Below are 14,360 nucleotides of genomic sequence, written 5' to 3' on the forward strand. Positions count from 1 at the left end.
TACCTCTCACACGACACGACGGCTTAACACGTGAAGGTGTAACAGGATGAGGTATCGTTCATCAGAATACAAGATTTCCTTACCATATTGGCTGTCTCTGTAGGAACAGGAACTTAGAAACCCCTTTCATAACTTCTGCTCTAAAACCTTTACTTTAATGGAAAGAACATTTGAGCAGTCCATGGTAGAAAGTCTGCTAGAAAATTGACTAATACATTTAACACTCAGTTATTCCAAAAACATTGTACTCTTTGTTATTTACATTCTCTGAGTACAAACCAATGTCCTGCTGCCTCTTCAATCTGTATGCTAAATGAATGAAATAGGCTAAATTGTGAAGCATCTCTTGTCCTGTCATTGATGGATTAATACATAAGAGCATGGTTAAAAACTTTGGAATGTTCACTCCAGTAAGAGGTTGTCAAACACTTAAATATCAACTCATAGCACTCTTGACTTTGAGTAAATGGAGACAAAAATGATGTAGTAACTTTTAAAATTCATAAAATAAATGTAGAATTATTTCAGATATAAACAATGTTGTGATTATGTTTCTACGATTTATTTAACGAAGTTATTCCTATACTGCTATATATTAGAGCCAAGAACTTAAAATTGTGAATTCCTGCAAGTACTATGCTTACAGCACAGAACTCACTGTGCATCAGAATGCACGCAAAACCAAAAATGCAGTAAAAAAACTCCACATGCAGTTATTGCAGAAGCTGTCTTTGAATTTATTGAAAATAAAGCACCTCCAGGTTTCCAAGTATCTTCTGCCTGCTATTGTACTATCTCATTTTCACATTAGATCACCTGCCTAGTACTGCAAAATGATCTATCACCTACCTACAATTAGAATGCAGCCCAACATTTTTGGTTAAGAAAGTATTGCTGTAACTGAATTTTCATTCAAGCCCTATTGCTCCTGATCTAATCTGTCCATAGAAACTGATGACAGAAATATTTACATCTGTTTGGAAGTCTTCAAACTGGTGCTGTAATACCTGTCTTTCTTAAAAAAAAAAAAATCACATTTAAACTAACATTGACTCTCTTGATAGACGTTGTTTAGTCATTAAGTCTGAACTGAAAAAAATGCGTACCTGAAGCAGTCTGGTAGTATCTGACAGTATGTACCCTGACTGGGAACATTTATTCTATGGTATGTCGCTGAACTGGAAAGCATGGTTCTGAAGGTTTTTTAAATCTAATCATCACAGAATGAAATAACTTTCCATATCATTATAAAAATAAATCGCTAGTACTTTGTGAGATCTCTGTCTAAACACTGTTACAGATAAAAGTTATGTTAAAATAATGTATATATTGAAAATGTTATGTTGTTACAATGAGGAGAAAATGTTCTGAACTTTATCAACAGCCTCCAGATAAGTTCATAGGTTTATCAGTTAATAAAAAATTGCCCAGTTGCACATAAAAGATATTATCAAATCTCAGCAATCACAACTTGTTTGTATAGTTTATTAAGGCTGTGATACAGGTGAGTCACTAAGCACTAGCTAGAAGTAGCAGTAACCCATTAAAATATGAGACAATGCCAGTAACCTAATCTCCTCTCATTCATATTCAGTGTATGTTATCTTTTTTCTTTTCTTTAAAGAAGTGTTTTTGAAGACAAAAAAAAAGATGTCTTGATAAGTCAGGCTTCCTTCAGGAAGAGTTCTGTGGCCACAAATTACAGCTGTAAGAATGGAGAAAGGAACTTGTTAAAATGCCAAGATAAACTAATGCTTTTAGATCTCTAAGCACATGTAAAAAAGCACTTCAGAACACAAGCTCCTTAAGAGTATTTTCATTCTTTTTTTCTTCTTTCCCAAACTATCTGCAATCTTTAATTTTTGGTCTTTAATGTGAATCAGCTCTTAAAAATAGGTGCTTCTCTGCAGAAACAAAGATAAGCTGTCCATGAAAAACTATTGTAGCTGAAGACACCTACCAAAAGATTTTTTAATTGCCTTTTATTGGAATCAGAGAAGTCGCATACTAAACATGTGGTTGACATGGCATTCGGCTAGGATTTATTTAAAGCATTAAGGATTAGCATTTGCACCTGGAAAACTTAAAAGTTTGTCTATAGCACATAAAACCATAGCTTTTTCTAGAAAATATGACCCTTCCCTACAAAAGTACAGTAAACATGTTTCCATGTTTATTTTGATGCTCCTGGCCTTAAATGTTGTTCCGTATGGTACAATAAAAACAACTGAAAACACTGGAAAATGGAAGGGTATTCAAATTTCCAGCTCCTGAGTAGCAATGCCATTCAGGAGGATAACACCACATACAGTAACATTTGTTTAGGATGCAGAAGAGAAAGCCTAACCAAGTGGGGCCAAGACATGCCTAGATAACAACATAAAATAGAACAACCAGAACATTTAGCGTTCAGGAACTTAACACAGGATGGGAGAATGGGCAGAAGTTGCTGGGCTACAAATAACATAAAACATCTGCAGGAGAGAGGTGGCAATATCAGCAACAGATTAACACTAGAAAATCTAAACTTGTTCCTGTCATTTGAGGCTATTGTCATCCCAAGTGGAATACACTGAGGTATTATATGGTGATTGCATGTTTTAGACACAATCAGTAACTCCAGTGTGAAGCGACTGATGGTTAGGGAGTCATTGCTTGACTCAGTCCTAAGTGTACAAAATCAGAAGGAGCAGATGAGGTAGGAAGAGACCTCTGCATATCATTTATTTCAAACGCACTGTCCAAGCAGGGTCACCTCAAGACAGTTACCCAGGACTGTGTCCAGCCAGGTTCTCAGGATCTCCAAGGATGGAGACTTCAAAATATTTCTGGGCACCCGTGCCAGTGCTCTGCCACTCTCTCAGTGAAAAAAGTTTTTCTTGTTTAAGTGGAATTTATTGTATTTCAATTTGTGCCCATTGCATCTTGTGCTGCCAATCAACAGCACTGAGTCCGGCTCAACCTTCTTTACACTTCCCTTCCCCTGCCCCATATTTATACACATCATGGTCTCACCGAGCCTTCTCTTCTCCTGAACAGTCTCTCAGCTCTCTCAGTCTCTACTCCTTTGTCATATATTTCAAAGCCCTTAATCATCTTGGTCACCTTTTGATGGACTCATTCCCATCTGTCCATGTCCCTTGTGCACTGGGGAGTCCAGAACTGGACCCAGCACTTCTGATGTGGCCTCCCCAGTGCTGAGTACAGGGCAAGATCACCTCCCTCATCCTGCTGGCAACACTTTCTGATGCAGCCCAGGAGGCTGATGGGGCCTTCTTTGCCAAGACACAGAAAAAGATTGTTTTTCATAAAAGTTTAATACACAGGAAGGACTTCTACACCTTAAGGGAATACAGATTTCACAAGTTCACGTGGATTTAAGAGCAGACAAATCTGCAGAAAATAAATCCATTAAGGATTATTAAATACAATAACCCACAATATCACAAGATGTCCCTGAGCTCTAAAACGGGAAGCTAAACAAGCTGGAAATTGGAAGCACTGTGTGCTTCCTCTATGCCTATGCTTAAGCATTCCTGTTTGACAACTGTTGAAGGTATTAGGCTAGATGGACATTTAGTATGATGCAGCGCTATTTTTAGGCATTCCAAACACAGTATCACAGTATGTTTGGGATTGGAAGGGACCTCAAAAGATCATCTAGTCCAATCCCCCTGCTGGAGCAGGAATGCCTAGGTGAGGTTACACAGGAACATTTCCAGGTGGGTTTTGAATGTCTCCAGAGAAGGAGACTCCACAACATCCCTGGGCAGCCTGTTCCAGTGCTCTGTCACCCTTACTGAGAAGAAGCTTTTTCTCAAATTTAAGTGGAACCTCCTGTGTTCCAGCTTGATCCCATTACCCCTTGTCCTATCATTGTTTGCCACTGAGAAGAGCCTGGCTCCGTCCTCATGGTGCTCACCCTTTATATATTTATAAACATTAATAAGGTCACCCTTCAGTCTCCTCTTCTCTAAACTAAAGAGACCCAGCTCCCTCAGCCTTTCTTCATAAGGGAGGTGCTCCACTCCCTTCATCATCTTTGTTGCCCTACGCTGGACCCTCTCCAGCAGTTCCCTGTCCTTCTTGAACTGAGGGGCCCAGAACTGGACACAATATTCCAGATGTGGTCTCACCAGGGCAGAGTAGAGGGGTAGGAGAACCTCTCTTGATCTACTAACCACCTCCCTTGTAATACACCCCAGGATGCCATTGGCCTTCCTGGCCACAAGGGCACAGTGCTGGCTCATGGTCATCCTGTTGTCCACCAGGACCCCCAGGTCCCTTTCCTCTACACTGCTCTCTAATATGTAATTTCCCAACCTATACCGGAACCTTGTTAAACTTCATCAGGTTATTCCCCGTCCAACTCTCCAGCCTGTCCAGGTCCCGCTGGGTGGCAACATAGCCATGGCAGCACCACATGAATTGTGCTTTGTATTATATTATGCCCACTGCAGTAATTTACCAAGTTTCCAAATTTATTTAATTATGAAAGTTAACTATATTTAAATAAACAACACTATTAAAGATGAATTACAAGTTCAGAATTTTTTTTCAATTAAGCAGTAGGAAAAGCCCTTGAAGAAAGTTACAACAAAAATTTAACCAATCAAACCAACTCCCAAACTCAGAATGGCACTTAAAAGTCAAATATTTCTTAGCGTACAAAGACCTTTCAGTTTTTCATCATTCTTTCAAAAAGTGCAAGACAGACATGTTGGAGTACCCAGAAATATCCTCCAGGACAACAGTAATAAAGACACTCAGTTCTTCAAATCTGCAGTATAATCAAAGGACAGAGATGACAATTTAACACGCTAATATTTTATTGCTCTCCAGAAACTTTCATATCATCATGCATGCTACTGATCAGCTTTACCAGCTGCCTGATACATTCAGGAATTTTTAAAGTCTATTCAAGTTTAAGAATCTCTTAGTTTTTCTCAGTTAAGATGTGTTTGGTAATACAGATTATCACCTCAGTATTTTGTATTCTCCTCTCTCTCTTGACAGCCAAGTCCTTGTGTAGTTTAAAGTACATTTTTACACAAAAAAAAAGCTCCAAAGAATCTGTACTATTTCTACAGGGCACTAATGATGTTCCTAAAATCCATTAATTCACGTTAAGGGGTATTTCATAATTAGTGGCACTATATAATGGGACCTATGAACGAAGACCATATGACCACATTCATCAGCAGACAGCATATTGAATAAACGAAGTAATCTTCATAATGGTATTACAGTAAATTCTAGCAGTTGCTATTTTACAGGTTGCAAAGGATAAGGACAGTATAACAAAAATGTTCAAACAGTAGTTGTAACACCGTGAGATGCAAATCCCCAACGAGTATTTTTTTTTAATCTCGATTTACATATAGTCTAGTCATCAAATTTAATCTTTTTGCCTTGGAATGCTGTAATTTGAGACATTTGTTCCCGCCGTCTCCTGCTTGCTTCCCATGAAGGATGAAGAGGCTGCTCCAAACTTGCTTTCTTATTGTCGCATTTAATACCTGCAGCTTTTGCAAATGGTTGCTTCTTGAGCTGTGGTTCCTTTTTAAGAAGAGCTGTGCAAGAAGTACAAAATAAGACATTAAATACATCATGAATCTTTATACAAATATGCTAAAACTACCTTGAGACTGCAGATATTTTCAATAATTTCTTAATGAGCCACAGAGAACACACTCATCTGAATTTTCACACCAAGATTTCCTAATCTTGCAGCCCAGTAAATTGTCACTTAGTAGAATGCAGATAGTTGAGATTTGTTATTATGAATCACATTCAAAATTCGTGCAGACAAAGAGCACAATCTCAACTCCTTCCTTCACAATAAACTAATAAGATGTTATACAATGTAACTCAATAAGACTGAAATTATATCCTTGATCCAATGAATTCCAAAATGGAACCATGTACTATCAATGGAATAAAATACTGAAAGAACTATTGAAGGAATTACTTATGTGATAACCTGCTAACAAAATCTGACACCTTTACCTGTACACAGGTAACACTAACCACTCAACATGAAGACAGATGGAAAAGCACTTTCCTGTGTAAAACCTACTCTAAGTATTTCTAATATTGAAAGAAAGAAAGAGTGAACAATATCCAGACTAAAATGAAACCTCCACTATTCGACCAGTTTACTAAAAAACATTAAAATACATGCAAAAAAATTGAAATGAAACAAAAAATAGCCTAACATGTTTAGATTGCAGAGGCAATAAAATCTCAAGATGTTTTTACTTTTATAACTTTACCAGGCTAAGTAAGCATACCTGTTCTTCCATTTTTGAGAGGCTGGTCTTTTGTATTTCTAAAAATAAAGAGAAAATTCAGGTTTTTTTTCAACAAACTTGTAAGATGACAAACACCCATGAATAATGAATCACAATCACCCAAACACTCATGCAATGACCTTGCAAGCATAATGTATATTGTTTCCTCTTTGTTAATAAAGAAGTAAAAATAGAAGTATTCAGTAGTGACTGGATGCAGGTCTAGTTAGGAATCCTATGTATATGTCAGTGCTAGTATGAATGTGAAAAATACTTAAGGGTCAAGAAAACATAAAACTGCAGAGTACTATATATGAAACTATTTTAAGCTGTGGTTGGCTGAAATTCTCCTGGTTTGGTAAGGGCTACTAAAAAATCACAACAATTTCCATTACTGGGAAGGAGGGAATGGTGAACATAAGTGGAAAAGTTTACCTTCTTCTGTTTTGAGACTTCTCATTAGAGGTAGACAACGAACTGCAGAACATTGATTCTAGCCTGCTTGTTTTTGCATGTGGCTTTCCTTCTTCCAGGGTCACATTTTGTGCTGTCCCGGGTGCTGTGTTCTTTTCATTCTTCACTACATTTTTCTGAAGCTTACCCTTTTCATTTGCTGAAGAAAGATCATCAACTGCTGCTATCTTGTTCTTTCTTTTTACTTTGCCAATGAAGAAATCATCATTGCTGTCACTGTCAGAATCTGATGACTGGTTATAAAATCTCTCTTCAGTACTATCATCAAAGTACTCCTCTTCATTAGGTTGCTCTTGGTCACTATCATCATTAATTATTTCTTTTATTGCATTTAATTTGTTCATGCTCATATTTTCTTTCCTTTTCTGATAGCCAAGTTTCTTTCCTGTTTTATTCTGACTGACTGCTTGCACTTCTCCTGCCTGAAATGAAGATTCTTCTGGAGCATATGCTCTTTCCATTTCCACAGTTTCCTGCTCAGATTCACTCTCACAGGGGTCTTTACCCACCCTGTCAGTTTCTATTTTCACACTCTTTTTTGTTTTGTGTTCATATCCTTGCTGTCTACAAGCTTGTTTAAGACCTTGGTCACCCAAACTACTATTGAAATGTTGTGCTGACTTAGGCTGTTCTTCTGCAGGTATGGTTGTGGCTGGGTTCTTTCTTGCATCCTTAAAAGCTTTTACAGCAGCTGTACAAGGGCAAGAAGAAAAATATTTTGTTGCAGCTACACATGAGTTTACAGAGTTATTTTAACATAATGAAACATTTTTGCAAGTTAGATAAGTTTTATTGAATAAGCATATTTTGACTGTCCTTATCAATCATTCACTGAACACACGGAAGATGGAAATACCTTAGAGTACAGCATCAACAAAAGCGAGGAAAAGAACCTGAAACTATTACCAACTGAATACACTGTTAAACTTGGGTTTAACTGTGAACTCTTCAACAAATAACCTGCAGTTGTTCATCTAGGGCATTACTTTGTGCGTAAAAACTGCAAATACACAGTAAATTGCTCAGAAATAACTGAATGGGTGTTTTCAATACTCTGTTATTAACAAAGTAACTTTGTGACATTATTACTAGGACTCAACCCTTTTAAACATCAATTTTAGTTGAAAAAAAGGATTGTAATGACAGGTCCCAGGAAAGTTGAAGGGACTCATTTGCAAAAAAACCTTTTAGCTGCCTTTAGAAACCCAGCTGAAACATTCCTTCCACCTGTGTATCTGATAGTTACTGTGCTCATTGCCAGTTCAGTCCTATTTAATTTAGAGATACTCCATTACATGCATTCGATTTTTAGAATTCCCATTATGAGACCTGTTTATCCTACACCCTATATTTTAAATGTCATATAGCATACTGTCACACATATGCCCATTTCATCCAATATAAATGGCTACAAGATGGTGACAGTTCACTGCAGCTAGTTAAGGTAATTACAAGAATGGTGTTGTTTTTGTGATTTTTTTTTTTTTTTTATTTGTTTGTTTTTTACCTTTCTTTTTATACTGGTTGTTCATGTCTGGAATGTACAGCAGCAAGGTAATATATCAGTAGGCTACTGAAGTCATAAACAAGTTAATATATATTTCATACCTTTAAGTTCAACAAATCTGGGCTTCAAGATGGGGTGTGTTGCAAGTCGTGCAATGGCTCTCTCAGTGGCAGTACAATTTGGCTATATAAAAAAAAATCCAAAGGCATGAAGTCAATAGAATTGTGAATACTTACACAGGTCTGTATTGGTTATGTTACAATGCAACTAATGTGATTCTGGACTATGAACTGAACAAGAGGAAAAGCTTATGACACTGTAATATTTGAGTATTTCTTATTTTTCCTGTGTTATTGTCATCCTAAAGGAGGAAAAAACTGACTACCAAAACACTGACGGAATCATAACAGACATGTAAATCTGCGATTTCTCAGGTTTTGAAACGGGATAACATGATTTTTATTTTAAAAGTGTACGAGACACATTCTTCAGAGCTAACACACTGAGTTTACATTCACTATTTCTTACAAGTGCAAAGCAAATTTATGAACCCCCCGAATAAAAACCATCATATTGGCAGAAGGCATTCTTCATGAAGGAATACAGCAGCTTGCAAGAAGTGCAGTATGTATGCCACAAAAGTAGGCAAAATGACACAGCAGGTATTGAAGGAATATATACTTAATGTGGTTGAGAGACAGTGTCTAACCTGATTTTAAAGACAAACCACCTTGAATTTCCTGTGGCAGAATACTGAAACTCTGTAGACTGATTCAAAGAACAAATATGACCTTCGTGCTTTAATTTAAAGAAAAAGGAGAAAAGTAGGAATTTCTTCAATTTCAGACTTCCTCTTTTATATACTAAAGACCATAGGTACAACACATTGTAAAACCTATCTCATTTTTAGGTTCTTGTAATTACTCTGATTGGAGAAAAAAATGAGACTTCCCTAAGAGTTTTCCAAAGACAGTTTTGTCTTCTTTTATTTTGAAGGGAGGGAAAGGGGGTATTACAGATTTGTAAAACACAATCCTAGCAGGAAGATTTCTTAGAGCCTGAAGTGAAATTCTTTGGGAGAAAGGGGAAAAGACACACCTTCCTCCCTCCATCCTAGTGGTGCTGTAATTGATATATGTTAAACTGTTGTTACCTGCAATTTGAGCTATGCTACAGGAAAGACTACAGCAGAAGCTAATGGAACCAACAGATGACGGGCCTCATAAAGAACCGAGCAAGGGTCCCATGGCCAAACCTAGAGCTGGTTTTAGTGCCCAGCAAATAAACACAACCCTTTGCCTCTTGTGTCCTGAGTGACTGCTGCAACAGATGGAGCCCAAGTCACAGGTATGTAAATGGTACAGAATAAGGGCTTGAGACAGTACTGGCTCTGTCCTGGGATGGAGTTAGCAGCCAAGATGGTGCTGTGCTTTGGATTTGTGACAAAAACATTTGAGAGTTGGTAACATACCAATGTTTTAATTATTGCTGAGCAGTGCTTGCACAGCATCAAGGCCTTCTCTTTCTCAGTCTGCCCTCACAACAAGAAAGTAGGGTGTAGGCAAGAGGTTGGGAGAGAAATACACCTGGGACAGCTGATCCAAATTGACTGTCATGGTTTAGCTCCAGCTGACAACTGAGTCCCATGTGGCAGCTCACTCACTCCTTCCCCCCACAGTTGGATGGAGAGAATTAAAAAAAAAAGTGTAAAACTTGTGTGTTGGAATAAAGAGAGTTTAACAGGACAACAAAGGAAGAGATAAACAACAACAGTAATAACAATAATAATAAAAGAATATACACGAGGGATACAAATGCAATCACTCACCACCCAGAAACCTATGCCCACCCCATGAGCAGGAATTCCCTCTCCCAACCAGCTCCCTCAGTTTATGTACTGACCATGACGTCTTTTGGTATAGAAAATCCCTTTGGCTAGTTCGGGTCAGCTGTCCCAGCTGGGCCCCCTTACAGCTTCCTGGGAAAATTAACTATCTCAGCTGAACCCAGGACAGACCAAAAGGATATTCCACATCAAATCATGCTCAGCTCTAGGAAAGGAAAAGAAAGAGGGGATGTTTGTGGTTTTGGCGTTTGTCTTCCCAAGTAACCGTTATATGAAATGAAGTCCTGCTTTCCAGGATGTGGCTAAAGATCTGTCTGCTGATGTGAAGTAGTGAATAAATTTTTATCCTCCTTTGCTTGCACACACGTCTTTGTTTCACTTATTGAACTGTCATTATCTCAAGCTGTGAGTTTTTCTCACTTATGCTCTTCCGATGCTATCCCCATCCTGTGGGGGTGGGGTGAGCGACCAGCTGCATGGTGCTTAGTTGCTGGCTAGGGTCAAACCACAACACAAACACTACCTAATACATCAGCAATGCATGTTTAAAGTATATGATTTGCTCGACATAGCAGCGCTCAGTGGAGAATCTTACTTGTTTGTATGTACATTTTATTTCAGCAGAATTATGCCACTTAGTCCAAACAGTTATGTATTCTATTCATTGCATAAAGATAGACAATTCATGCCAACTACTAGTGCAGGAGAGTCACTTTCAGTGCTTTAGTCTGAAGGAAAGAAGATGACACTACAGCTACAGCAGAGCCAGTACCTCTACATGCAGAAGCATTTAATTGGTTTGCAAAAACCTGAATCTTGTTCCTCCACCGGAGCAAAGCAAATCTCACCTGTACTTCTTTTGCCGTGGTTCTAGAGCTTACAAAATATTCTTTGGGTATGTCTGCTCATGTTTCATGTTTGAAGTGCAGAGCATTTGGGAATTCTATTTTTGTTTCTCCTTGAGTCTCTGCTATTACAACTTCATCTCTTCAGGTCAAGAAAAACTGGAAAAATGTTTTCACTGTAGACTGTCTACAGAACTATAAACATGGCAAGAAGAGCTAGGTCAAAACATGGGTCTATTTCCAAGGGTCACAGACTGGCTTACTTTCAAGCTAGCCTAGCTCTGAGAATCTGAAATCAGAATTCTGATCCCCATGTGACAGTGCTGCATGCTGCCACCAGATTCCTGGGACAGCAAGCTCACATTTCTGAAGATCAAACATTATTTTCTTTGGACATTTTTCTATAGCTGGAAAATCTATTTCTGAACTTAATTAATACACTTTTTCCCTCAGTTACTTCCTGTGGGTTTTGAAAGAATATACCATGAAGTTCAGAAAGCAGCAGCAGTAGCTTCTGTGCAACATCTGGTGTCCTTTAATTAAAATGTTTATAGAAAAGGTTTAAGCATATACATGCCAATCCCTATGGAATAAACACATTTTTTCCTTATAGCAAAATACTTCACAAAGACTACTCACACTGATAGACAGTAGTCAAAAGCTAACAACATGATATTCATATTCCTTACAATTTCCTGTTCTTCTGTTTTTTTGGCACTTCCAATGCTCAATTTATTTTCCCTCAAGTATTTTCCAGTATATAAAACCATGTCAGAAAATAAAACTTGATAGAAAAATGTCAACTGTATTTACAGGAAGAACACCCTGCCCCCCTGCCCACACCCCAGTACGTTTAATTATGCAGATACTGGAACTGTACACATGTATCCTCATGTGTTCCTGTTACTTCTTGTATTATTTTGCACTATTCATTTTAATGCAAGAATGTCCTAGTACTTTCCATAGGAACACTCTCATTCAGTGTGCAAATGAAGCTCTGCAATGTGAAAAGAAGCAGTGGAGCAGTGAACAGTGACAAGCTGTACGTCACAGAAAGAACCACCTGAATGTCAGAGTCTCTTTAAACTTTTTATCTTAGTAAGTGATGCATTATTTTTGTATATAGTATCAAAGATGTCTGTCTATCATCACTACCATGTTTCATTAAACTTCATGTGGACATTTAACTGAATTAACTGTACTGACTTCTGTATTTTCAAATCTCTTAAAAGGAAAAGAAACCCAAACTGCATAAACAAGCATTCTTCATCCTGAATGGTAAATGTGCACACAGATGCACAAGCCTCAAAACATAACTTGTTAGTCATAGCATAATAAAGCAAGAGTTGTGTATATTACACATCTGCAAACACGCATGCCTGTCCCACATATGGCAGACAAATTTTGTACCATGTGGCAATGATTTGGAAGGGAATGGACATTTCAAGCTTGTTAAGAAAGAAACAGATTCACAATGCAAGTTCTGAGATGTGCGGGGCCAGAAGAAGTATGCAATGGCTCTTGAAAGCTGGCAGCACTGGGTAAAAAAAGAGTCAGGCAGAAGTTGTGTGGGTAGTACCTACTTCATACAACGTAGGTGACAAAGTTAGAACAAGAAACTGCATGTCTCAGGGCACTGGAGGAGACATGACTGCAGGAGTTGAAAGGGACACCATGTTTGCATGCTTGAGACAGTAGAGCTTCAGGAAGAATTAAAGGGCAGAAACCTGGGATTAACTTGGGGACATGAAATGGAGACTTCTGAACATTCCTTCATTCTGATTACTCTTCCTGTTCAAGTCTAGTTTTGTTTGTACCCTCTCTACTATAATTATAATCAACAATAGGGAAAAAAGAGGTCATACATCTATTCTTCAATTGACTTTTGTATAAAGGAGGATTGCCTTGTTACAGGTCTCATCAGAAACAAGACTGCTACTAGAAGAGTATACTACTACAAAAACTACTACTAGAATTTCAACTGGGTCAAAGCACAGTGCTACTAAAGTAGTAATGCTGGTGGCCTTCCATCTGTCACTTCAGATCGTCTCTCAGTTATTTAAAAGCAATGACACTGAAATGGAGACAATCAGAAACCCCACTGACAAATATGCAGTACATGTCAAAAGCCAAGACAGAAAAAGTAACCTTGAAGCATGTCATACTCAAATATCTAATCCAACTGGAAGTGCAGTTTTATGTTGAGATTAACAGCCTGATTTTAAGCATAGAAATGGCAGAGCAAATGCTAACCAGGATAAGCATTAAAAAAATAATGCAATATTCAGAGCTAAACCAAGGTGTCATTTCATACCCTTTGTAGCAGATTAGAAGAAGAGCTGTCTCTCTTCTAAAAAAAAAAAAAAAAGGACTCAGAAACCCTGTTAATCCCCACATTCTTCCCAGAGGTCTAACTAGTTACAGTTGTCCTTTGTAATAGCAGATATGGTTAATGTAGGGTCACAGGATGTCTGAAGGTGCCAGATCACGGCTGTCACCCAAGCCTGTTCCATGACCTCATACTGCTTTGGAACCAGACCCTTCAGAGAAGTTACTTTCTGACTGTGAAATGTTGCTAGTCCTCCCTCATTCTTTATGTCTGTAAGACATACAGTGTGTGATTTGCGGATGTTAGACATGAAGATGTTGGTATGAGAGACAATTGATTATTGGTATCACTTGTGGCAGCATGTTGTCTTTCTGCTTGTGACAGCAAGATATTGTTTGTTGACTGTGGTGCGTTGACCCTGGCTGGACACCACATGTCCATCAAAGCTGGTCTATCACTCCCCCTCCTCAGCTGGACAGGGCCATGTTGTGTCTGCTGCTCTTTTCTCTTCAGAGGGAAGAGTCTTCACACTCTTCCCCTGCTCAAGTGTGGGGTTCCTCCCATGCAAGACAGTCCTCCATAAACTTCTCCAATGTGAGTCCCACCCACTGGCTGCAGTTCTTCCTGAACTGCTCCAGTGTGGGTCCCCCACAGGGTCACAAGTCCTGCCAGCAAACCTTCTCCAGCGTGGGCTACTCTCTCCACAGGTTCACAGGTCCTGCCAGGAGCCTTATCCAGTGTGGGTTCTCCAAGGGGTCACAGCCTACTGCTCCAGTGTGGGGTCCTCCATGGGCTGTGGGTGGGTATCTGTGCTACCAGGGACTTCCATGTGCTGCAGGAGGACAGCTGGCCTCACCAGGGTCTGCAGCATAGGCCGCAGGAGAATATGTGCTCCAGCACCTGGAGCACCTCCTGCCCCTCCTTCTGCCCCCTTCTTACCTGGGTGTGTGCAGGGCTGATCCTCTCACATATTCCCACTATTCTCTCTAGCTGAAGTTGTGCAGTTTTTTTTTTTCCCCCTTAACTATGATATCCTGGAGGTGCTACCACCATCACTGATGGGCTC

At 38.9% G+C, this 14,360-nt stretch overlaps 1 protein-coding gene across 2 annotated transcripts in view; it reads right to left on the reverse strand.

The window, feature by feature from the left end:
* Positions 1 to 3,298: 3,298 nt before the first annotated feature.
* SRFBP1 (serum response factor binding protein 1) overlaps positions 3,299 to 14,360 on the reverse strand; it is a 78,571-nt gene continuing 67,509 nt past the window's right edge. For both annotated transcript variants that reach the window (XM_021292582.2, XM_005506225.3), the window contains 4 exons: positions 8,376 to 8,457; positions 6,729 to 7,458; positions 6,294 to 6,331; positions 3,299 to 5,573 (listed from right to left, as the gene is read on the reverse strand). In XM_021292582.2, coding sequence (XP_021148257.1) covers positions 5,386 to 5,573; positions 6,294 to 6,331; positions 6,729 to 7,458; positions 8,376 to 8,457 — 1,038 coding nt within the window. In that variant the 3' untranslated portion in view covers positions 3,299 to 5,385. The remainder of the gene's footprint in view (positions 5,574 to 6,293; positions 6,332 to 6,728; positions 7,459 to 8,375; positions 8,458 to 14,360) is intronic.

Source organism: Columba livia, chromosome Z, assembly GCF_036013475.1.
Source record: "Columba livia isolate bColLiv1 breed racing homer chromosome Z, bColLiv1.pat.W.v2, whole genome shotgun sequence".
In the NCBI taxonomy this organism is placed as follows: Eukaryota; Metazoa; Chordata; class Aves; order Columbiformes; family Columbidae; genus Columba; species Columba livia.